This window comes from Balaenoptera physalus (genome assembly GCF_965194825.1).
Source record: "Balaenoptera physalus genome assembly, chromosome: 19".
NCBI classification, from domain to species: Eukaryota; Metazoa; Chordata; class Mammalia; order Artiodactyla; family Balaenopteridae; genus Balaenoptera; species Balaenoptera physalus.
In genome coordinates, this window is record NC_138900.1 from 17,183,708 (window position 1) to 17,209,163 (window position 25,456).

The 25,456-nt window shown below is 56.4% G+C and overlaps 1 protein-coding gene across 6 annotated transcripts; it reads right to left on the bottom strand.

The window, feature by feature from the left end:
- Positions 1 to 1,116: 1,116 nt before the first annotated feature.
- On the bottom strand, positions 1,117 to 25,059 carry GRAMD1A (GRAM domain containing 1A). Of its 6 annotated transcripts, XM_082438927.1 has the most exons (21): positions 24,768 to 24,921; positions 23,649 to 23,958; positions 15,323 to 15,533; positions 15,209 to 15,229; positions 14,646 to 14,730; positions 14,413 to 14,516; positions 14,236 to 14,331; positions 13,396 to 13,476; positions 11,445 to 11,477; positions 10,035 to 10,147; positions 9,712 to 9,862; positions 8,977 to 9,175; positions 7,813 to 7,956; positions 6,123 to 6,241; positions 5,888 to 6,030; positions 5,209 to 5,312; positions 4,948 to 5,121; positions 4,765 to 4,852; positions 3,456 to 3,563; positions 3,252 to 3,372; positions 1,117 to 1,576 (listed from the first exon to the last, which is right to left on the bottom strand). In XM_082438927.1, exons 2-21 carry the CDS (start codon positions 23,918 to 23,920, stop codon positions 1,484 to 1,486), a joined length of 2,460 nt encoding a protein of 819 aa, XP_082295053.1. In that variant the 5' UTR covers positions 23,921 to 23,958; positions 24,768 to 24,921; the 3' UTR covers positions 1,117 to 1,483. The 6 variants fall into 6 exon arrangements, with proteins under 6 accessions (XP_082295053.1, XP_082295057.1, XP_082295055.1 ...); XM_082438931.1 differs by lacking the exon at positions 4,765 to 4,852 and having other exon boundaries at positions 24,768 to 25,059; XM_082438929.1 differs by lacking the exon at positions 3,456 to 3,563 and having other exon boundaries at positions 24,768 to 24,933.
- Between the last annotated feature and the right edge of the window lie 397 nt (positions 25,060 to 25,456).

Genomic DNA, 25,456 nt, shown 5'->3' on the forward strand with positions numbered 1-25,456 from the left:
TACAGCCTGACTGTGACTTGTCAAAGGTCTCTCTTTACCCCTCCTCACTCACTCTGGAACCAGAACAGGGTTTGAGTGAGACAAACCTAGGTTCTACCTGGACCGAGACCTTGCCTCTAGGCCCATTTCCACATGGGTAAGATGGGGTCCAGATGGCCACAACCTGGACGGGCTGGTATGGGGTCCTGAAGGGGGCCCTTGTATCTAAATGTGGAGACACCAGGGGCTAGGCCTTGCCTCCCTGCTGAGTGGCCCCAGGCATGTAACCATTTGTTTGTCTTCATCTCATGGAGTAACTGTGAGAATTAAATGAACATCAGACCGTGGCACAGAGCCTGGTACATACTTGGTCCCCACTACATGACTTACTTTTTTCTCCCCTCAATTTTTCTGCCATAATAGTAACATTTATTGAATACTTACTCTGCGCAGACCCTCTTATAAGCAGCCACCTTTATTAACTCCTTGAAACCTTATAAAGCGGTTCTCAAAGTGGGGTCCCTGGACAGTCAGCATCACCTGGGAACTTGCTGGAAGCGCAAGATCTCAGCAGACTCACCCCAGACGTGCCGAGTCGGAAACTGAGGGTGGGGTCCGGCATTCTGCTTTTTAAAGAGCCCTCCAGGAGATTCTGATGCAGCTAAAGTTCGAGAACGACTCACTTCTAACAACCCTGGGAGACAGGTGCTATTCTTTTTTTTTGCAGCACGGCATGCAGGATCTCAGTTCCCTGACCAGGGATCAAACCCACACCCCCTGCAGTGGAAGCGCAGAGTCCTAACCACTGGGCCGCCAGGGAAGTCCCCAACAGGTGCTATTCTTATGCTCATTGTACAGAAGAAGAAACCGAAGCTCAGAGAGGTTGACCTGCTCCAGGTGACATGCCCACTAAGTATCAGAGGTAGGACTGAACCAAGCCACCAGCCACCAGTCTGTCTTCACAGCCCCCACACTGGACCCTGATGGTGCAAAGCTTGTGAAAGATGCTCAGGAATTCCAGGTCGCGTCAGTGACTGTGGCCCCAGAAAATGGACGGTACGCCCCTCCTACCACAGCGGGATCTGAGTGCAACGGGAGCCTCCCACCCACTCCCAGGGCCCCGCAGGCACAGCCACAGCCATTTCCAACCCTTTATTGGGGCTCTGTCAGCCCCAAATAAATATAATACATTAAACCCAGAGCTGAGGGAATCGTGCACCCCGGGAGGTGCCCCCCATAACCCCAGCCGAGCACAATAAGTTAGTGGGGGGGCCTGCCAAAGGCCGGGCCAGTGCCCTGGCGGGGCAGGCGGTGGCAGCTGGACTCACACACGCTGGTCTAAAGTGCATCTCGGTTCTGTGGTCCCCGTGTCTGCGCGGCCCCTGGCTGGGCCACTGGGAGGGGTGGGCGGGAGGTCCCCGGCGCTCACACCGAGCCAGCAGTGGCCACCGAGCCTCTGTGTCCATCTGTCCATTTGGGGGGATGGCCGAGTGGCCAGGTATCCTCAGGAGAAGCTGTCGTCGGACCGTGGCTGGGAGTCGAAGGGAGGGTCTGAGATGGTGATGCCTTGATGCAGCTTCTCCAGCGAGAACTTCATCTGGGGGAAGAGGTGGGCAGGGTGGGGGATGAGTGCTGGGAGGGGTGATGCATCCCCCAACATGCTGCAGCTGAGGAGCTGGGGAAGGTCCAGAGAGGCCAAGGTCAGCCTGTGCCTCTGCGCCCCAGCCATTCTGCACCCAGTTTTACTTCTCATAGGCAGCAGGTGGAAGGGGCCCAGGTGGCCTGGGTTCAAGTCCTGGCTCTGCTACTTACTGGGTAACCTTGGGCAAGTCCCTTAACTGTCCCAGGTCCCTCAGCTGAAACGTGGGTCAGTAACATACCTGCTTCACAGGACTAATTCAGGGATCTGACAGGTGAACGCCTAGGACCTGGCACACAGGAGGTGCTGGATACACGTTAGCTATTCTTACTCCCTGCCATGCGACCTTGGGAATGCCTCTACCTCAACGTTCCTGTCTATTAGATGGGGGGTAACAAGAGCACCCCCCCTTGGAGGCTGGCCATGAGAAACAAATCAGTTGGTCATTTCAGTTCTTAGAACAGCCCGGCTCAATTGGTGTCTGCTGTTAGTATTAATTTGTGCAGTCAATCCCATGCCCTTGGCAGTTTGAGAGAGGAAAATAATCAGAAGTGAACTGAGGATGGGAAGGCCCTGACCTCCCTCTCTCTGAGCGACGGGACCCCAGCCTCAGCGATCCCTCTCCCCTGTCCTGCACAGCCCTTTCCTGCATGAGCATCTCCCTCTGAGCATGATTTCAGGGTGCAATGAGGCCCCTAAAGGTGGGCCTCAGCATTACGGTCCGTAGTGACCAGGAATGATTTTCACCATCACCCAGCAACGTGGGCTCTGATGCCCTTGGGCACCCAGCCAATGCCAGATGCTCCCCAGCGCCTGGCGTCTGTGCTGACGCCTCCCCCCACCACATTTACTGAGCACCCGCTTTGCGGGATCGCATTTAACAACAGTGAATGCAGGCGAGGTGTTTGCATGAGCTGGGCACTACTCAGAGGCTAACTCCTTTAATCCTCACAGCAGCCTTTGCGGTAACTTCGATTATCATCCCATTTACAGAGGAGGAAGCCAAGGCCCCAGTGGTGAAGTCACTTGCCCGAGGTCACAGGTCAGAATTTGAACGTGGCCGTCTGAATAGATGCTGCCAGCGAATTACAGTGGTTGTCTGGGCAACCCCTTCTGGAGATGAGATCCCAATAACCTTTGGAGAACCTCTTTCCCACCCTCACGTGACCCCTTAGTCACCTCATAGGCGGGGAGGGGTTCAGGGACCAAGCCTCACCTATCCCTGGCCACTATGACTGGTTCAGGGATGGGAATGTGACCCCAGTATCCAGTAAGAATGAGCTCTTTCCTTTGGATGTTACCCTGGAACTGTAGGTACCATATTGGTCATCCTAGGATGCCCCAAACAAAGGCAACCCTGGGGGTGGGCAGAGTCAAGAGATGGTAAGAGAGACTGAGTCTTACTGCTATTGAGTGGCTGGATCCAGCCATGCCTGAAGTCAGACATCCCTGGACTTTTTTCCCAGGATGAGAACCAATAAGTTCTTTCTTCCATCCCACTGATTTTTCCAGCAACCCTGGGAGGTAGGAACTATGAATGGCTTCCTCATTTAACAGAGAAGGAAAGTGAGGCCCAGATGCATATGCTGCATCTTGGGATTTGAATGCAGGATCCCACAGCCCAGAGCCGCACCTCATCCAGGAGCTCCACAGAAGCCCGCAGGATCTGCCTCCACTTGTGCACCTCGACGCTGTGGAACTGCTTCTGCAGGGCCAGGATCTCCGCCCACTCCGTGGCCGTCTGGGGGAACTTGCTGTGGGGGATACAGGGCCTGAGTGGGGTCTGGGCCTCCCCCGACCTGCCCAAGCTCCCAGCTCCCTGGGGCTACCCACTCACCCCTTGGCCAGGGCCAGACTGTGCCAGGACTCGAAAGTGTGGGCTGTCCTCTCCAGGGACCAGAGGCGGTAAAAGAGGAGGACGTTGAGGGCAATGAGGACGATGAGGCTGGGGGGAGGGGTCAGAGGTCAGGAGTCAGGATACCAACGTTCCCACAAGTGGGGGGTCACCCACGTGACCACACCTTGAAGGGGTGCCATGATTAGCCCTCTTTTCAGAGGAGGAAACTAAGACTCAGACAGGGTGAGTGACATGCCTAGGGTCACACAGTCCATAAGCAGCAGTCAGGGTTCAAACCCAGGCCTGTCTGATGCCCGAGCCCTCAACTGCTACTCCAGGCCACCTTGCTGGGGGAGCTGGGGACACGGAGTGAGGACGAGGGGCTGAAGCTGAGGGTGAGACACAGGTGAGGGGAGGGCAGGACGCAGGACCCTACCTCACACAGATCCTGAGGAGGCAGAGAGGGGGAGACAAAGAGATGAGAGCCGCCCAGCCGGTCCTGGCCAGCCCCCGACCCCGGCAGCCCGGGGCTGAGCGCACCGCTCAGCCCCTCACTGGACTGCTGTTATTGGCAAACTGAGGCCCAGAGAGGCTGAACGTGTGGCCAATCTCTCGCTGCCCAGGGTCTGCGGGGAGCACGGATCTCATTTCCATTTCCTCAGAGCACCCTGCCCCCAGCCCCGGCCTCTGTGCTTGTGGGCCTCCCCGCCTAATCCCCGTGGGGTCTCAGCTCAGAGTCCTCTGCTTTCCTGGGAAGCCTTCCCTGACGCCCTGGAACCTGTCCAGCCTGGAGGAAGCCTTCAGTGGCCTCCGAAGGCTTCCCTGTCCCCTCCGCCCGTGTTTCCTCCATCACCACCCCATCCCTCTGGTCTGGTGCCAGGTCTGTCTTCCCCCAGGGCTGCTGGTTGCTACTGTGTCCCTCGCATCACACAGCTCAGGGCTGGGCACAGAAAACCTGAACGAAGTGTAAGTGACATTGCTCCTTTTGCACACCTCTCCTGGTTCACCTAATTCCGGCTCCCTTGGGGGCCTGCTCCTCCAGCCCCGGGGGCGAGGTCAGGCCCCTCTGACCCCCCCCAGAGCCCCGAGGCTTCCCTCTCCCTGCAGGGACGACCTCGCCATGGCAGACTGAGCAGCACACCATGTGAGGAGCCCTGCTGGGCGCATCTCAAACATCGCCTCCTTTAATCCTCGCTATGGGGTGGGGAGCCCGTGCTCTCACGTAAGAGGCCAAGCACTTGCCCAAGCTCACACAGCCAGGGTGCAGATCCAGGCCTGTCTGACCCCCAAGCCCGGCCCCCTTACTCACACAATGCTGATGAGAACCAGGGCGCTGGGGATGCCTGCCCCGGGGCCCTGGTCCACGGACGGTTCCGAGAAGCGGGAGCTGAGGGAGCCTGTGGGGGAGCAACTCGGAGTCACACAGACTCACCCCACCCGGAGCCCCAGCTCCTCCCCCGCCCCCCCCCCCCCAACGCCTGACGGAACTCACCTGAGGGGTGCATGCCAGCCCGGGCGCAGGGGTCAGGGTCCGGGTGCTGCGGCCCGTCACCGTGGCCCCTCCAGCTCAGGGGCCGTTTCCGCCTGCGCAGGCCGGACAGCAGCCCGCGTGCATCCTTCCCGCCTTCCTCCAGAGACAGCTTCTCGGCCTTGGCGAGCTCTCGCTCTGCAGACACGAGAGAGGGCCCTGCATGTCTGCACCCGGCCAGGCCCCGACCCTATCTGTGGCCCTGGCCGGACCCCTGTCCCCTACCCAGGTGGTGGAAGTAATCTTCGATGCCGCTCCACGAGTTCTTCTCAATGAGAGACTTCACAAGGCTCCAGGGCTGCTTCCGATAGCGGATCTCGGAGGACACCCTGGGGTCGGGGGAGGGGTGAGGAGGTCAGGGTCTGACTCCAGCCTTGCTGTCCCATTCCCGGGGGCAGCCTTCCCTCCCCCAATTCAGAGAGGGCCCCTTGTCACCCACAGACAAAACAGACACCCCCCAAGGGTTCCCTGTGATCCCCACTCACCACCCCACTCAGCCCGGAGCCCCTTCTCTGTCCACACCCACTACCTTGGCAGGTCTCCCGCCTTCGGTGCTGCCCCAGCACTGCCCACCCAGACTGCCATCCTAGCCTACACCTCACCCTCGAACCCCTTCCATCTTGCTGCTGCGTCCAACTCCACACGGGCTTCTGAGAGACATCTCGGCAAGTCCCAAGCTGAGCTCCGATCTTCCCCCAAACCTGCCCCTCCCCACCTTCCCCTCCCAGTCAATGGCGGCTCCATCCTTCTGGTGGCTCAGGCCAAACACCTCGGGGTGTTCCTGACCTCTGCTCGCCTGCCGCGGTGGCAACCAACATTCTGCAGCTGACTCGGGGTGCGGAGACGGGGGCAGGGGGCCTGGGACCATCAGGGGGTCAGGTGGAGGGGCCGGGCCACTGCTCACCGGAGGCGGGCCTTGTTCCGGGCAAGGCCCAGGATGCAGTAGCGGTGGGCAGTGTAGAAGTAGTCTTGGTAAGGGATGCCCTGCGTCAGCACCTCCGAGTCCACCACACACCCGCCCGCCTGCGGGCCGCGCCGGAACAGCGTCTGCGGGGCCAAGGGAGGAACAGGGAGTCAGCGCCATGCCCCCCACCCTGGCCCCCGGCCACCCCACCCGCTGGCCCCCCTGCCTGGCACACCTGTGTCTCCACCACAGAGGCGCTCTTGGGCCCCAGCGGGTTGCTGATGGGAACGGTGTAGGTCAGCACTCGGCGCTGGTGGCACTTGCTGTCCCCGCTCCAGGGGCTCAAGGTCACGTCTGGAAGATGGAGGGGCAGAATGAAGACACCATTCTCCAGTCCTTTGCCCACAGGCTGTAGGAGACTCAGCCTTTCTGGAAGGTTCCAGTTCCCTGGGGACTTGCCCCCAAACCTGCGCCTCCTCCCTGCCCCCACCGCGGCGTCTGCCCCATCTTCCCTCTGGACGCCTAAAACTTCAGATGCTGATGGTCCTCGGAGCTGGGGCCCCTCTCCTGCCTACACTTCTCAGCCCTCCTGGGCCACCTCCTCCACTCCTGCAGCCCCAGTCTCCTCTCCTTACCAGTCCTGGCTTCTCCCCTGAGCCTCAGACCTAGGGTCCTGCGACCTCTTGAACACCTTCCCCTGGAAGTCCCCAGGGCCCCTCACACCCACTGGCCTCCGCATCTCCTCAAACACATCCCTCCTCGCCCCACTGCCCTCCAGGCTTCCCGCAGAGCCCTGAGCCTCGTCCTGGACACTCCCTCCCCGTCTGTTCACTGGCCGCCCGAGCACTGTCCTAGTTCAGCCCATCCTTGTCTGTCCAGGGCCCCCCTTCAGCCTCCCCCTGAGCTCCTGGCCTCAGTCTCCACCTCTGGTCCAGCGGTAGCTTCTTAAAGCCAAGCCTGACCCTGTCCCTTATGTGTCTACAGCACTCCATGGCTCCCCAGTACTGCCAGACAGAGTCTGAGCTCCTCAGTCTGATGTGCCAGTCTCTCCAGGATATAAGCATAGTCTGGGGGGACTCGAGTGCCCCCAACACAAGGCATAGTCTTACTCATTCTGCAGGGGATTCTACGTGGTTCATTTTCATCGATACAGAAAAAAGAAACAGAGCAAACTACCATCTGAGTAGGCCCTCACCAACCTGAATCTCTTTTGCAGCCTCCCGAGCTCCCTGCTAGCTAGTCCCCTGGTCAGCCCTTCTGCCTCCCCTGGTGCTGTGGCTTCCCCTCTCCACACCTGGCCACAGGGGCCCAGCCGCAGGGGGCTTCTCCCAGTGCCAGCCTCCAGCCTCAGGATCTTTGCAGGTACCCTGCTGGCCTCCTGGATTCCTCTCTCCCACCTCCTCCACTTTCCCTAAGAAAGTTCCTCCTTCAGGCCTTAGTTTCCATTTCACATCCTTCCAGCAGCCTTTCCTAATACCCCCCAGATCACAGCCACCTGTCTGACATACACACTTATCTGCGTGAGCATCTGTTTACTGCTGTTCTCACTAGATTCTGGAATTCACCTGTCCTGGTCTCTGCACGGGCCTGACAGAGTGCTCATTAACTCGTATGTATTAAATGCTTACTATCTGCTACTGTTCTAGGCACTTTTCTAGTATTAACTCGTTTAGTTCTCATGAGATCCTGACAAGGCAGGTAACTAGTATCACACCCGCGTCACACAGAAGAAACCGAGGCACAGAGAGGGCCCACACCTGGCCCATGGCCACTCAGCTAGTAAGAGGCGGAGCCCCTCTGGTCTCACAGACGCTGCTTGTCACTCCCCAGCCTGCCACACCTGACCTGCACTGTGGTGCCTGCCCGTCTCCTGGCCTGCTCCTCCTCACCCCCTCCCGTGTACCCTGGTCACCTCGGCCCCTGACCTGTGAACTTGCACTGCTGCAGGAAGCCCTGCAGGAAGGGCGAGTCTGAGAAGAGCATCTGCTGGAGCCGCTCGGCACCCACGTGGAAGACGGAGTTGATGAGGAGACGACCGGAGAGGTCGGGAAGGAGGGCCGCCAGGTCGGCTGGGCGACAGAGAAGGACAGGGGATGAGGCTGGCTGCGTCCCTCGGTTTCCCTCTGAGTGACCGCTCCTCCCCACTCCCGGGCCTTGTGGGGTGCCTGGGCAGCCCCGTCCTCCTGGACCAGAGCGGACACAGACACGGAGCTACTCAGCCCCCTCCACCACAGGATGGCTTTAGGGTGGGTGTGTGCCCCAAACCCAGACAATCAGAGCTACCTCCATGGGTTCAAGGCGGAGCACACACCTAGGCTCACGCACCTGCAGTCCCAGTGACGACAGGGGTGGGCCTGCTCATTAGCTTGAGCTTTCGGCCCCAGTGATTGGTTCAGGGGTGGGTGGATGGGGGTGTGTGTGTGTCCCAAGCCAGGCCATCAGCCACAGTGATGGGCTCAGGGGTGGGCTTGCTCTCCAGTCAGAGCCAACCCTAGAGCTTTTGGTGCAGCCACTGGGAAAAGCATGCTTTCTCTCTGCTAGGCTTGTCTGGGGCAGGGCTGGGGCTCTTTCTGCCACAAGAATAGAAGCTATCTGAGAATAAAGTTGGCATAGAGAAAATGGAAATGATGATGATGATGGTAACGATGATGATGATGATATAATAACAGCCAACACTAACTGGCCCAAACACTTTACCTGCATTAAGACATTTAATTCTCTCAATGACAACACTATGAAGTGGGTAGTATTATTGCTAACCCCAGGTGAGGAAAATTTTTAGATGAGGAAAATGAAGCTCAGAGAGGTTGAATAATTTGCCCAAGTCACACAGCTAGGAAGCAGTGTGGCCAGGATTTGAGCCCCAGCAATCTGGCTTCAGAGTCTATACTCCTATCCAGCCTGCTAAGCTGCCTGCAAAGCAGAGCTAAATACAAACAGATTTCTAACAACACCGTTTAAACGCCTTATCTTATCTGCCTACCCTGTGGACTTTTCAGTCCCATGAGCCAGCAAATCCCCTGGTGCAGCCCGTGTGAGTGAGGTTTGTCACGTGTAACCAAGGCAAATGCATCGGCCACCTGCCTCACCTTCCTCCCCCGTGGATGACGAGGAGTTACTCGTGTCCGTCAATAGCTCCTCACTGGGCAGCAGATCCAAGGGGCCCAGGGAGGCGGGCCCGTCCGGTGGGGTGGGCTCTGAGCTCGGGGGTTCAGCCACCGGGGTCACTGTCTGGCCGGAGGAGGCGTCTGGCTGGCTGTCTGTCTGCTCCTCCTTGTCCTCCTCTGCCTGCAGAGAAAAGCTTAATCCAGCCTTGTCCCAGCCTAAGGGCCCCTTGTGTACCCACACCCATCAGAAGGCTTCCAGACTGTAGGAAAACCAATGCTGGGGAGGTCACGTGCAGCTCACAGCTGAGCTACGAGGGGCCCTGGGGCCACCCAGACGAGGACCCCTCTCGGCCTCTCAGCCAGGCCTGTCTTGGATGCCCGGGCCGTGAGCTTTCTATGCCTGTCCTGTCCGTGCCTCCTCTGTTTGTATCCGACCTCATCCAGCCAGCCAGCCCTCTCTTGGCTCCTCTGTCTCTCCCGCTTCCCATCTATCTACCTGTCCCATCTTTGCCTGTCTCTCTCTTTCCCTACCTGTGCCTAGTTTCCTTGCCCATCTTCCCAGCTCCATCCCATCCCTCCATCCATCCCCTCACTTACCCCTCCATCCACCTCTTCTCTGTCCATTCCCTCCCTGTCCCCCTCAATCTGTCAGTCTGTCCCTCTCTCTCTCCCCGACACCACCCAGCACCCTCCTCGCTCCTCCACGCGCCTGCTCACCCCGTGGTCTGCGTCACTGCTGGCCCGGGAAAGGCTGGGGGTGATGCGGCCACGGCGCGAACCTGCCGGGCTTGGCTCCTGGCTGTGGTCAGCTGCCCCTGAGGAGGTGATGTCGCTCAGGGCGATTACGTCTCCCACTTCCTTGGGGCTCCTACACAGAAAGAGAGGGAGTGAGACCGCTGTGTCTTTGAGACCCCACACACCCTCCTGGCCTCCCAGACTTTGTACCCCCGCCTCAGTCCACCCAGGACTCCAGGAGCTCTGCACGCAGCCCCTGCTGTCTCCTCCCAACCCCCAGAGCCAGCCTCCAGCCACCGACTCACCCTAGACCATTCAGCTGCAAGGGGCAGACATAGTCTTCATCCTCGCTGGTGAGGCCCAGCTCTGAGCCGTAGCACTGATGCACCAGGTGCCAGAGCTCTCGGGGACTCAGCGTCTGGGCAAGCAGGACGTTACGTTGGCCTCCACCTTATCAGGGCCAGAGCCCTTCCACCCGCGCCCACCAGCCCTCAGCTTCAGCAGTTCCCCTGGTGTCCACAAGGGGGAGCATGACCTCCCATCCCAGACCTCTCCCAATCTCACTCCGCACCCCATCGCATAGGAGCCAGTGTGCTCAGGAATTCTCCCTTAGGTCCTCACAATACTTCCACAGCTACAGGTTAAATTTCCCAGTTTTACAGAGAATATGAGGCCCAGGGTGGAGAACTCATGCTTGAGGTCAACTCTGGGGTTCAAACCCAGCCAGACTCCAGAGCCAATGCTCCCACCTGCCATGCTGTCCTGCCCCCAACTACTTTCCCAGGTGTCCTCAGAAGCTACCCATGGTTGGAGTGGCCGGATGACGCTGATGAGATACTACTAGTGATAATAGTAGCAGTAGCAGCAGCTGACATCCACTGAGTTGTTACCATGTGCCAGGCATTCTTCTAACCATTTATGCATGCTAACTCAACAAGTCTTCAAAACCATTCTGTAAAGTAGGTGCTAATATTGTCATCATTTTAAGATAATGACGCTGAGGTACAGAGGTGGGTAATGTCATCTAATTAGGAAGTGGCAGTGTTGAGATGTGATCCCAAGGGGCTGGTCTAGCCCTGGAGCTAACCACTGGACTGCACTGCCTCCCACGAGCTGACATTTCCAAGTTCTTATTCTAGGCCCAGCTCAGTTGCTGTGAAGGAGGGATGGTCCCCATCTGACCAATGGGGTTCAGTGACTCGCACTCGGTGATGGGGCTGAACTCCATCCCCAGCAGTCTGGCTGCCCTTGCCCTCCTTGGAGACTTTGACACTGCACTGTCCCTCCCTCGGGCTCCTGCTCCAGTGCTCTCGCCCCTGAGGATGGCCATAGCTGGAGCTGCCCCTAAAGACAGGAAGTGAGTGCAGCCCTGCTGGAGGAGTGGGTTTGGGCCTTCTGAGGTGCTACAAGCCAGCAGTAGCAGACACTGTGTGATGCCTACCTGACATCTATCCACCCTCCCTTCCTGCCAGCAGAACCCTGATTTGTTTGGGGTGAAAATCTTCCCCAGCCCCAGGGAATTATAACTGGCTTATATCAACTCATTTTTCCTTTGCCACATACCCAGCTTCCTGTGCAACCAAGGGTGATTATGTGACCAAGTTTTAGCCAAAGAAATACAAGGAAAAGTCTGCTAAAGGAGGCTTTCCCTTCTGGATAAAGGAATGCCCACTTTCCATCCATCCCTTTCTTCTTTCATGTTTGGGACACTTAACTGAGGGCATGACATCTGGAGCTGTAGCAGCCACCTGCAACCATGAGGCAACAAGCATGTGGACAAAACTTCAATATGCAGAAGGACGATGGTGTGGAATAATGGACAAGAGCTTGGGTCCTTGATGACATAGGGAGCCCTCAAATCTACCCTGGATTGCCTGCCTCCAGACCTCTTGTTACATGGGCATCAGTGTGATTAAGTGGACTCCAGAGCCTGACTGTAATGGGTCAGAATCCCAGCTCTGCCACAGAAAAGCATACGTGCCCATGGGCAAGGCTTTCCCTCTTGTGCTTCAGTGGTGAAATAAAGATACTAACCACACTGCCTTGAAGGGTGGCTGTGATGATTAAATAAGTTAATTCATTGAGAGCTCAGAACAGTTCCTCGCACCCAATAGCTCTGTTAAGTGTTTGCTATTATTATTACCATCTGAAGTAATTCAGTATCTGTTTGTTTAAACCATTGTCTGGTTGGGTTTTCAGCTACTTGCAGCTGAATGCATGCTACATAAACTCATGCAACCACAGTGGGCATTCCAGGAGAGCCCACTCAGGGCTGGCCCATAATAGACTATCAGAATGTGAAAAGTAAAAGTCTGAAATCCCTTACTCAAAATCTTTGGGGTAAGACTTGATTCAAAATTAAGAAATTTGGGGATTTAAGAAAGATAATACACTGCCTATACTATAATACAGCACTAAAAATATCTGTATTATATTTAGGATCCAGTAAGTAGTGTATACCAGAGGTTCTCAAAGCGTGGTCCAAGGATTTCTGGGCATCCCCTAGACACTTTTAGGGAATCCATGAGGGCAAAATTATTTTCATAAGTATGATAAGCGTTACTAGTAGTATATCACTTGCCTTTTTCACTTTTATTCTCTCATGAGTGTACAGTGGAGTTTTCCAGAGACTATGTGATGTTATCATTGTTCTGGTGGCTAAGGTAATGCATGTTTGTGTATCTTGTGTTTAAAAATTTCCCAGTTTCGGGACTTCCCTGGTGGTTCAGTGGTTAAGACTCCATGCTTCCACTGCAGGGGGGCGCGGGTTCGATCCCTGGTTGGGGAACTAAGATGCCACATGCCACGCAGCGAGGCCAAAAAATTAAAGAAGACCCACTGCACCACTACCTCTCCCAAGCCTGCCCTTCTTCTGTTCCTTTCTCAAACTTTGAACACTTTAAAAAAATTTTTCCCAGTTTCAATGTCTAATACAGCATATATTGATAGATATACTCTACTTAAACAGAAGCTCTTTGGAGTCTATAATTATTTTAAAGAGTGTAAAGGATTCCTGAAACTACACAGTTTGAGAATCACTGGTATATTCTGTACTGGATACTATAATATTACACTGAATCACAACTATATTTAAGATTTACCCCAGTCATTCATGTTATTATTTTTTGGTCCTGAAACATATGAAAAGTCCCATTAATTGAGATAAATACAGACCTGTGTTATACAAGAAGCACACGTGGTGTTTTAAGTTTAAATTAATTAAAAATGAAATTAAATTAAAAATGCAGATCCTCAGTCACACTAGCCACGTTTCAAGAGTTCAACAGGCACGTGTGGCCAGTGGCTACCATACCAACAGCACAGCACAAAACTCTGTTAGACAGTGCTGATAGCGACTGTAAACCACGTCAGCTCAAGTCAGGTTTTGCTTTACCCATAACCTCCCCATCTTCGGAGCATTTTTGATTTGCAGGTGGTGACTAAGGGGTTGTGAGTACGCATTTCTCATGGGCAGGGTGTGGCACCGGAGCCCGTGGCGGCCCCCTGCGGGGGGCCTATGGAAGAGCTGCAGGCACATTGGGTCTGGTGCCCATGGAGAAGAGCTGGAGGGGTCCTCCAGTTCCCCGAGTCCTGGCTTCCCTGGCTTCATGGTCCCCCCTCAAGCCATCCCCCTAGCCCCCCTGCCCAGGATTCACCCAGGCCCACCTTTTCAAGAAGTGCGTTCTGCCAGAGGCGGAAGATGAGGAGGAAGCAGCGATCTCGGGCCCCAAAGGAGGTGAAGAAATGCTGCAGAAGAGAGAGGGGTGTGAGCCCTGGGGGAGAGACAAGGCTGGAGGGAGGAGGAAGCTCCACCCGCTGCACCCTGTTCCCGGCTCTCCATGCTGATGTATGTATTCATTCATCCCTTCACTCATTCCACAGAATATCTGTCCTGTGCCCAGCCCAGCACTGGATGACCCTGGAGTCACCGCGATGAGGAGATGGCCCCTGGTCCTGGCCCCAGGGCTCACAGCCCAGGGCGGGAGACAGGGTCGGCCCAGACTGGCTGGGCTGCTTGGGGGAAGCTCAAGGCACATTCCCAGTCTCCTATGCCCGCAGTGGGTGGCCAACGGATCCCCTTTTGGCCAAGAAAACACAAAGGGAAGTCTGCTTGAAGTCTTCCCGCCCCATTTCCTTCTCCAGTCCCGTCTGGGCCACTGGTGTGAGGCAGCCCTCTTGGACCCTGAGGCAACAATCATGATACATGGAGCATCAGGGAAGGCTTCCCGGTGGAGGAGGCCTCTGAGCTGATAGAATTTTTCTGTTAATACTATCCCTGAGCAGCTGTGTCAGGGGACAGACTGCAGGGCCTGAGACAGGAGCAGGTGCAGGAGTCCGGGTAGTCAGAGACTACAGGAGACCAGGCTGGGGCTGGGAGAATAAAGAGAAAGGGAAGATGAGAGAAGCTGGGTGCTGAGTCAACAGGGCTCTGGGTGGTGGGGAGGAGAGAGGAGCCGGTGAAGATCGGGGACCCCGGGGCCCCTGTCTGCTGGTCCTCTCGCTCACCTTCTCATTCTCCGTGCAGATCTGGATGGCATTGGGGATCAGCTTGGCCGTCTTTTCCTTCTTCAGACACGTCACTTCCTTCAACTGGATGGAAATCTGAGGACAAAAGACAGGTCAGAAGGGGCCAGGGCCCTGCCTGCCCTGGGGCCCCTCCTCGTCCCAGGTCGGTCAGCTCACTGTTGTCTCCCAGCGGAAGATGTTGCTGTAGAAGCAGATCCAGTTCTCGGAGAGATAGAGGCGGCCCTGGAGGAGGATCTCGCGCTGCAAGGCACAGGAGTAATCTGAGGCGGCCGAGGGGAGAGACGGGCAGACACCCGAGTCACACGGCTGTCCTGGCCGCTGGGCCGGCGCATGCGGGAGGGTCGGGAGGGCAGAGCTGGGAGCCCCGGGTCTGGCTGGCAGGGACTCACCCACAATGAGGCGTTCGGCTTCAGGGAGCTTGCTGAACAGTTTCCGGAAGTCCTCATTCCGCTGCTTGTACGTGGGGCTCAGCATCTGGGGGAAGTTTGGGAGGTGAGAACCAGGACAGGGGGCCACACCCCTAATTCTGTCCCCCAAAGCGCCCAGCACCCCTCAGTCTCCTCAGCCTGGGAGGAGCCTCTCTGAGGCTTCAGTGTCTAGCTCACTTCTGGCTCCTACTGCCTGTAACACAAAAGTAACCATAATGAGAGCCATTTACTGATTGCTACCTAAGCCAGGTCCTGTACCACGTACCCACCAGTATCACTGACTCTCAGTGAATGTTCCCCTCAGTCTAGTAAGGTCAGAACTGTTTCTCAAGGAGAGAGAAACCCAGAGAGGTTAAGCAACTCACTCAAGGTCACAGAGCATGTAAGTAGCAGCATAGGATGTGACCCTCAGGTCTGCTGACCCCAGCACCCACTCCGTGACTACTGCAGCCAGGGGCCCCTGGCCCAGCACCTGTCCCCCTCCCTCTCATCCCTCCAGCAAGGCCCCCTGCCCTGATACTTACACTGTACCAGCTCTGCATCTTCTGTAAGAGAAAGGAATGGAGTCAGAATGAGCCTCTGGATGCCGCTGCCCTCCCACCCCTCCCCCCACCCCACCTGGGCTTGCACCAACCGACCTTGCTGTTGCGGATGAAGTTCCGGCTGCCCAGGCTCTGGGTGCTGGGTGTCCCGGGCACCCCACCCTTCTCTGAGGAGCTATCTGACCCCTTCTCCACCATGGTGCCCGGTTCCGGCTCAGGTGGGGGTCGGCTTGGCGGCAAGAGCTGAAGCCGCTTACGGAGAGATGGGGAGCTGCTTGGCGTGCTCCGGCCAGAGTGCGGGGTGGTGCTGGGGGGACAGGAAGAGGGGCATTGTGGGGAAAAACAGGCTGGGGTGGGGAGACAGGCCAGCTTGGGGGGGGGGCCCACCCATCAGCCCATTGATCTCCACCCACCCACCCTGCTCCACTTCCTAGCCGTGTGACCCAGAGCAGGCCCCCTAGCTCCCCGGGCCTCGGTCAGTTCATCTGTAATCCAAGGGTGAGAAATGCATGTCCTCTTCTAGTTGTCTGCAGGGTTAAACAAATCAGTACATGTAAAGGGCTTCTAACAGAGCCTGGCACATAGTGAGCTCTCAGTAATGCCTGCTGGTCTTAAAATTAACTTATTAATTCATTCATACAATAAATATTTATTGAACAACCACTTTCCACTCAGTGGCTTGAGCTAAAAACCTAAGCGTCTCCTTCTTTCCTACTCACCCCTCATTTTTACTCTATTAGCAAGTCCCACATGCTCCAGCTCTAAAATCTATTTCCATTATTTCTATTTTGCCCACTTACCCCTGCTCCAGTGCCCTGGCCCAGCCTCCACGCTCTCCCCTCCTGGACATCTCAGTAGTCTCCTCCCTGGTCAGGTCAGGGACCTCCTGGCTGAGTCCTCCCCCCGTCTGCATTTGACTCCAGGTGAAGGCAAAGTCCTCACCGCCTCTGCTCAGGGTCCGGACCCTCGCCCCTCCATGGAAACCACACTCCCCTCTCCCAAGCCCCCTCCCTCTTCATCTCTCTCCTCAGCACTTCTCCCGCGTTTCAAATCCTCCCACACCAGGAGGTGCACTTCACAGGGGAAGGGGGTTTTGTTCCCAGCTGCACCCCATGGCCTAGAACGAGGCCTGGCGCACAGCAGGTGCTCCACAAGCTTCTGCCCCTGTGGACTGAATGAGTGATTGACCCCCCCATGCCCCCCACCCTCCAAACTTGGATTCCACCAAGTGTACCACTTGCCCAACCCTCCGCAGGCTGAGGCTGCTGCAGATCTCAGCTGGACCACTTCCCTGTGACCTTGGGCAAGTGTCTGAACCTTTCTGTGCCTCAGTTTCTTCTTGAGTATAATGGGAATAAGAGCAGTATCCACCTCCCAGGGTTGTCTAGAGGACATACGTACATAAAGCCCACCACCTGGAACGTGCTCTGGTTTATTAGGGACCGTCAGACTAAAATGGAGCACGCAGCCCTGCCGCCACCCCAGAGCACGTGCTGCCGAGATGCCACGCTGACCCCTGCACAAACACCTCAGCCTGGTATTTGGAGCCCAAACTGACGCCAACTCCAGTCAGTCACCCTTTAAGTGCACACGGAGGACCCGCCCTGCACCAGGCACTGGGGACACAAAAGTGGGCAAGACAGATGCAACACCTGCCCGCAGGGACCTGACATTCTGATGGGGGAACAGAGACCATCAGTGAGAGAACATGTAAATAAGGATGATGATCTCAGACACTGGTCAGTGCTGTGAGGCAGCGCTGCTCACAGGGGCAGCGCCAGCAGTGCCTGGAAGCTGTCAGAAATGCAGAGTCTGGAACCTACCGCAGACCTCCTGAATCAAGAAGTGTGGGTGGGGCCCAGGAGACGCTAATGCATGTTCAAGTTTGAGGACCACGGAGGTAAGGAGGACTAAGTGGGTTGGTGTGCTGGGCACACTTGAGCTGAGCCCAAAGGACAAGGAGTAGATCTGGCAAAGGGCCGGGGAAGACTGTTTTAGGGGGCAGGAACAGTGAGTTCCGGCACAGGACTGAGTCTGGCAGGTCTGAGGAGGAGCGAGGTGGCCAGTGGGGCTGGGGAAGGAGGACAGGAGGCCACAGGTCCACCTGCAGGCCCTCTGGGCCCTGAACAGGTGTTCGGGCTTCACCCTGACGGCCCTGGTGAGCTCGGGAAGGGTTTAAGGGAGGGGTGACCACGTTCCTCCCCTGCGTCATCTTCCTGCCTCTTGTCATCTTCCTGCCTCTCGAGCCCGAAATGCAGACCCCTCCTCCACCTCTCCTACTCTCCTGCAGCCTCAGGTCTAAGGGAGGGCACCTGCAGACAAGTCCAACACACACAGACAGGGCACAGCCTGCGCCCCCAGATCTTGCTCTTTGGCAGGGCAAAGAGGAAGTGCTCAAGCCTGACAGCCTGGAGGCTGCCCAACCAGGCAGGGTGCAGCAGAGGGAAGGGAGGAGCCCGACACGGTGACATGGCTCAGGGACTTGGAAGAGAATGGGGTTTTGTCACTGCAAACACCTCACCTCCGGTTTCCCAGGCCTAAAGACGCCAACAACTCCCTCTGGTCAGAGAGCGGCAGAGGCCTACACAGGTGTGCACAAAAGGGAACCTCGACGTGGCTCACACACAGCCACTGTCACAGGCAAACTGCAGTTCCCCACAGTTGTAAGAAGTCTCCCCTACCCCTCACCTCCCATACACCCTGCAGTAGCATCACAGGTATATTACAGTCACACACAAAGCCACAGAGTCCCAGCACAATCACACACAAGGATGCTACAGCCACACACAAAGTCCCAGAAGTTACACACGCATGCGCGTGCATGCATGCACAACACACACGCAGCTGCAGAGGGTCACAGAAACAGAAAACCATGCAAAGTCCCAGGTACATTCACATATACGGGCACAAGAAAGTCTCAGAGGAGACTTGAAAGCAAGTAACACTCCCACAGTTACAGAGAGAGCCACACAGTGAAAGAACAGTCACAGAGGACCCCAGCTAACACGTGCACAACCAGGTAAATGAAGTCTAGGGTCAGCTCAGCTCTCATGGCGTTCCCCATCTGGAGGGGAAGCCAGAGCAAAGACCTGCTCTTACGTGGCAAGGGATGGACATGTCAGCTGCTGTCGCTGACTGACAGAGAGCCCTGACACTCACACAGCCATGAAGGACTTGGGAAAAATGCAGCCCCGGGAGGTCGTGGACACATCTCGACAACACAGTGACCAGGTACTGAAATCATGCGTGGGACATGCTTTATAAACTGTAACAGGGGAACAACATCAGTTACTATTATTGCTCCGGAGAGTCAAGGGTACACCCAAAGTCTCAGGAAGGAGGGTCCCAGGCTCACTATAAGCCACAAGGGGTCTCTCTCTCACTCACACAAAGCCCCAGAGGGTCCCAGCTGCTCACATGGAAGCCCAGGCACGTACAACAATGTCATAAAGGGACACACACAGGAACTTTCACACAAAGATGGAACCAGAAATAGATAAAAGGTACAACCCCAGAGGGTTTCAGTCATCCTCACCGAGCCCCAGACACACAATAATGTCACACATGGACACACACAAGTGACTTACATTTGCACACAGAGCTAACAGGTTCAGAGGCAAATTATAAGCACACACAGAGGCAGAGGGTCATAGCAGCAAACAAAGAGTCCCTGACACATGCACACACACACTACAAAGTCACAACTGAACACACAGGCAACTTACAGTGACACTTGGAACCACAGATGGTATCCCAGATAAATTCACACACACGCACACAGCCAAGGAGGATCACAGCTGTCTGCACACTAGGAACACAAACACGCATACACACTTCCAAGACACCTACAATGCATAATCTAAAATACTCTGGGTCCAGACAGAGAGTAGGTCAATTCCGTGCCCACGACCCCAGAGGATCTCACGCACACGGTCTGCCGGCCGGCCACGCAGCAGCCCCCATCCGAGCAGCCCCGGGACCAGCAACAGATCAGAACGGCGGGAGGGGGCCCAGACCGGGAGAGGCTGCTCCCGGGCTTGCCCCGGTCTCCGGGGCCTGGGGGCCCGGCCGGACGGGGCTCGTCTGCGTCCTGCCTAGACCGCAGGCCCGAAGACCCGGGTCAGCCTCGCGCCCACCCCTCGCCTCCCAGGCAGCGGCGAAGGAGGCCCAGGGCGCTCCCGGAAGGCCGCGGTCCCCCCCCCCACCCCGGGATGAGGCCGGGTCCCCCAGCCAAAGCCCCGCCAAGCCAACGAACCGGCCCCGGGGGCCTCCCCGCCGTCAGGGCCCATCCCCGAGCGCACCCCTGGGCCCCCAACGCCTCCCTCCCCTCCCCCTGGCCGGCCCCCGGTGCACAAGCTCCCGGACCTCGGCTGCGGCCGCACCACCCCCAGCCGAGCCCGCGGAGCCCCCTCCCCCCCCGACCTCCTCCCGAACTTCCCCCGCCCCCGCCGCGGTCCTCACTCGAACATGGATGCGGAGCGGCGGGCGCGCCCAGCCGCAGGGCAGGGCCGGGCCCGGCTGAGCGTCCCCGCTGGGCAGCCGCCTCGCCTTCTTCGGCCGCCGCCAGCACCCGACCCCGCCGCCCGCCGCCCGCCGCCCGCCGCCCGCCGCCCGCACAAAAGGCCGGGGCCGCCGGAGGCAGCCGCAGCGTCAGCTCCCCCTTCCTGGCCCCGCCCCGTCGCGTCACAGCACCGCCCCCCGCCCGCGGGAGGGAGGGGGAGGGGAGGGACCAGCCGAGGCGGGGAGGGACCAGCCGAGGCGGGGAGGGGAGACAGACGGGGAGACGAGACGGGGAGACGAGACGGGGAGGGGAGACGGGGAGGGGAGACGGGGAGGGGCGGCGGGGCCTAGATGGAGAGAGTCAGATACTTGGAGGGAGAAAGGGGCCGCAGGGAGGCGGGAGAGCAGGAGATGAGAGCGAGAGGGAGACCCACGGGGGGCTGGCCAAGGCGAGGGAGGGACGGCGGGGACAGAGCGAGGCCACAGGGAGAGAGACGCGAGAGGGAGAATTAGAGAGGGAGGGACGGGGCGCTGGGGCAGGAAGAGCGAGACAGAGATGGAGAGGGGCGGCTGGGACGCCAGAGCACGGAGAGAGCAAGAGAGAGGAAGAGAAACAGACAGAGGCTCTAAGGAGAGAGGCAGAGAAATGGACCGGGGAGGGGGAAAGACAGAAAGAGAAAAACACAGACTTGATTAAAACACGACACCGCCATGGCAGCTAGAGGCTTGGGCACAGGCCCAACCCGCTCCCCTGGTACCGGGAAAGGGGTCCTCGGCTCCAGTGAGGCCCCAGGCTGGGGGCTCTCCGCACCCCCACACACACACCCGGGGCGGAACCTGAGAGGTGGGGCGGAGCTGGGGGTGGGATGGAGATTCGGGGAAACGGAGGAGTTGCGGCTGTGGGTACGCAGCTGGCGGGAAGCGGGTGGGGCCCGAGGCCGCCTCCCTCTCCGCGTCTCTGAGCCCCCGCTGTCGGCCACCCGGAGGGCCCAGGGCCTTGGGCTCTGGGGACCCCTCTTGGTCCCAGCCCGCGTCAGCCAGCCCGAGTTAGAATCCAGCCTCCCTGGCGCTTATCTGACTTCAAGCAAGTCACCTAGTCCTGGGGATCCCACTAACTCTGTGCTCAGGACTTTCCCACAGGACAGTGGGGGGGGGGGGACTGCCCTTTTACAGAAGGGGAAGCCCGGCCTCAAAGATGGGAAGTGACTCGCCGAGGTCACTGTTGTTGGACGCAACCCTCCCGTGACACCATAACCTGCGCCTGTCTGCAGCGGCTGCCTGAGCTATCAGCTGCCTGAGTCTATCGGTGTCCTGGACCCCTTGTCCGAGAACACAGATATGGGAGTCCCACCTCGCAGGTCCTGGCCACGGGCGCCCCAGCACAGAGACTTGCTTCCCGCTCCTCTCTAGGACAGGCTGTTCCTAGCTGTTGAAAAAAACTCCATTCCCATGCCTCTCCCACCCTACACCCCCTCCCTCCAAAAAGACCCACTGTCTTCTCCATTTTGGTGGATGGCAGGCCCCAAACTTCAGCTTTTCTTGACCCCTCTCTTTCCCTCACACTCACAACCAGTCTCTCAGCAGACCCTGTGGGCTCCACCCACAAAATCTATCCAGAATCTAAACTCGGCTCCTCCACTGCCCCCACCCTGGCCCAGCCTCCATGCTCTCCCTCCTGGACCATCACACAGCCTCCTCCCTGGTCTCCCTGCTCCCATCCGCCCTTACAGTCTGCTCCCCACACACAGCCAGAGGGAGCCTGTGAACTGGTGTCGGGTCAGGGCCCTCGGGGCTTGGAGCCCTCCCGGAGCCCCACCTCTCAGTCCTGCTGAAAGCGAAGTCCTCCCCTTGTTGCCTAAGACTCCACTCTTACTTCTTCTCTGGCTCCCCCTTGCTCACAGCCTTAGCTACCCAGCCTCCCTGCTGTTCCTCTAACTCCCCAGACACATTCCTGCCCCCAGGCCTTTGCACTTGCTTTGCCTCTGCAGGGAAGCTCTTCCCCCCTTCTTCCCGTGACTGCCTCTCACGGTCAGATCTCAGGGTCAGATCTCAGCCAGGCCTTCCCTCCACCACCTCCCTCTGTCTCACTGTTCTCTTTCTTTGTATTTCTCTTTGCCTGTTTCTTCTTTTGAAATATTTTAAAAATTTTAATTAGGGAATATTTATTTCAAACAGGAAAAATACAAGAGTCATCTCGGTCCCTACCAAGCATATATGACATCAATAGATGTGGACATTTTGCCATTTTTGCTTCAGATCCTTTTTCTTTTTTTTAAAGAAATAAATGATTACACTTACAGTTACCAACTCCCCATCCCTCCTTTTTCTGTTCCTGCCCCCCAAGGTACCCACTGCCCTGAAGTTGGTGTGTGTTCTTTCTGTACATTTTTCTATCCTTTTTCTACATCAAGATGCATCCTCTAACAATATATCCTATTATTCAATGTCTTCCAAAAAGATACACAATTAGGCTTCTACTGTATCATTTTGCAACCATCATTGTTTCTGAGACTTCTCCACGTTGATACACAGAGCCCTACCTCATAAACTTTAACTCTTATCGAATGTTCATTGTTGGAAGAAACCACAATGGACACTTCTATTCAAGGCCAATGTAGTTCTTTCCTCTTTCCTCCTATAGCCTTGAACCTCCCTGTTCCTGTCTCCTTGTGCCAGAGGTAGTGTTTCTTTGCAGAAGTTTTGTTTAAACTTTTTTTTTTCCCAAGAGTTGCAGCAGGAAATACCTTTTACATTGGTCTCCAAGTACACACTTAAAAATATGGTCAGCCCTCTGTATCTGCAAATTCCACATCTGTGGATTCAACCAATCAAGGGTCAAAAAAAAAATTTTTTTTTTTAAATTCCGGGAGGGGTACACTTGAAACTAACACAACATTGTGAATTAACTACACTTCAATTTTTTTAAATTGGTACATAATATATTAGTTTCAGGTGTACAAAATAATAATTTAATATTTGTATAAAAGAATTGGGGGGCTGGGGAGGGATAAATTAGGAGTTGGGATTAATACTATATATAAAATAGATAAACAGCAAGGACCTACTGTATACCACAGGGAACAATATTCAATATCTTGTAATAACCTGTAATGGAAAAGAATCTGAAAGAGAATAGATATATATGTGTATGTATAACTGAATCACTTTGCTGTACACCTGAAACTAACACAACATTGTAAATCAACTATACTTCAATAAAAAAAAAAAAATTCCAGGAAGCAAAACTTGAATTTGCTGGCTGGCAACTATTTACATAGTATTTACAACCATTTACATAGCATTTACACTGCATTAGGTTTTATAAGTAATCAAGAGGTAATTTAAAGTATACAGGAGAATGTGAGTAGGTAATATGCAAATACTACACCATTTTATATAAGAGATTTGAGCATCTGCAAAGTTTGGTATCTGCAGGGGTCTTGGAATACCCCCATGGATACCGGGGACAGCTGTATATGTAATGTCACAAAATTTGTAGGAAGCCACACTTGTTCACTGCCTCATACAGTGTGTTCTTTTCTTTTTTTTTTTTAACACTGTTATTTTCGATTCTCTCCTGATTCTATTTGGGAAAAAGTGTTGATTGCTGTGTAGCAATTGCAGCAGCCCGTAAATGGGTCATGACCCAGAGTTTGAAAAATACCAGGCGGGTCAAAAGAGAATGCTCGCCTCTGGTCTTAGTAAGCAGTGCTCAGCTGAGCTCAGTTGGTTATCCCAACACATATTCCCAGCTGCAATTTTTATCTGCATCTATTTCACAGCTTCCAGTCAGGCCCCTGTGGGGCTAAGGCCACATTCTAACTGACCTTCAGCTCCCCACCTGGAGTGCCAGCCACAGGGAACCCACCCTGTGGGTCCCGAGAGAGAGAACCCCTTTCCCATCCCACCACCCAAGTCTGACCTGTCCTGGGGCGAACTCTCCAGGTCTGGGGTCGTCGGCAGCTGCAGGCGCTGGGGAGGTGGGGTGCAGGGGAGTGACTCCCCATCGCTGGCTGGCGTTATCTGAATGGAGGGCACCTCTGGGAGCCTCCAGGGCTTAGGGGCCAGGTCCTGGGCCCTGCCACCGTGTGGCTGCTGGCTCTGCCACTCGGCTGGGGGGACAAGTGAGTCCTGGGCGCAGCCGTCCTGGGTCAGCAGGGGTGCACAAGGCAGCAGGGGCAGGAACTCAGCCATGGGGAGAGCTCTGCCTGCCCGGTTGGGGGTCTTGGTCTCTGGGGGAGAAACAAGAGGTGAAGAGGTGAAGGGGAGAGTTCCCATGCAAACCCTGCCCCTCCCCCCTCCCCCTGCTGCTCCTCCGAGAGGAGGGGTGAGCTTGAGCTTCAGAGCACAGTGTGGGGGTCAGAGAGGTCTGGGTGGGATTCCCACCTCCGCCAACATCCTCCTTGTCGACCCTGAACCTCAGGTTCCTCTCTGGAAATTGGAGATCCTGATAGCGACATCCTAGGGTGGACAGGCAGTGTCAGGGCGCTCTGACAAGTGTAGGGCCCAGCGCAGGGCCCGGACCACAACCAGCGGTCAGTGAACTCTGTTCATGCCCCTAGACTGGGGTTTATTTTTTCTGAGAATTCACCAAGGCCAAGCCCTGGGTGAATATATACCCACCACCCCAGCACCCTTCCCCACACACAGAGCCAGGAAGGAGCCAGGCCTGAGTGGGCCCTAGAGGCCCTTGGGCCTGAGTAACGGCTGATCAAGCGGAAAAGAGGCAGAATCCAGGATTTCCCTTCCCTGTTTGCTCAGCAATTGCCCCTCCCAAGACACACAAAGCAAGGGAACCAGGCCAGTTCCTGCGGTTGTGATTATGATCCTGGAGGCCTCGTGGGTCTGGGGAGATGAGATTAGTGTCTGTCTGTCCTCACAGCAGTACGTGGCAAGGGCTTCTTGGCACCCAGCTGCTGGGGATAGAGGGAAGGAGGACCCGTGGGACCCAGAGAGGGTTTCCCCTGGTTTGGGAAGACCCTGACCTTCACAGGCCAGGCCTGGACCCCAGAGTCCTTCCCAGACACCCCAATGCCCCTACCTTATGGCTTCCTCCTCCTTCCGTCTTCACAGGGTTTGCTCCGACTTCCAGGGTGAGGGCAGGTGACCAGGCCCTTTTCTCCCCCCAAGGAGTCCTGGCTGGGCCAGAGAGTCATGACCCTGTCAGGCGGAATAGCGTGTCCAGCTGGAGTCATGTTCCCCTCTGGCCAGCTGTTCCTGGGAGAAGGGCGGGGTGCCGGTGGGGGCATTCGTATCTCAGAAGAGGCCCTTCCCTCTTGACTGCCCGTGGAGCCAGAGGCTGGCCTCACCCTAGGCCTCTACTGCTCCATGTCTCCTGTTGGCGACAGCCAGCACGATGTCCCTGCTGCCCCCACTTCTCCCCCAGGACTGCTCCTCCGAGCCCAGACATCGCCCCCAGGTGACCAAATCTGAGACTCTGTCCAGTCATCTTCCCATCCTGCTCCTAGAGGCGGGAACCTGGGAGACCCCTCTTCTTTCTGGTGGGTTCTCTTGGCCTCAAGGGCATCCCACGGACAGCTCCACCTCACTTCTGTGTACAGCTCTGTCTTCTCCACCTGATCTGTAAAAGCTGGCATTCCCCATGGTTTAGCTCTTTTCCAATTTTATTATGTAATAATGGACACACGCTAAAGGACTTCTGCATCCTACTTGTGAGTTACCAAGTTTAACAGTAAAGTGAACCCCATAATCCCCCACACCCGATGTGAC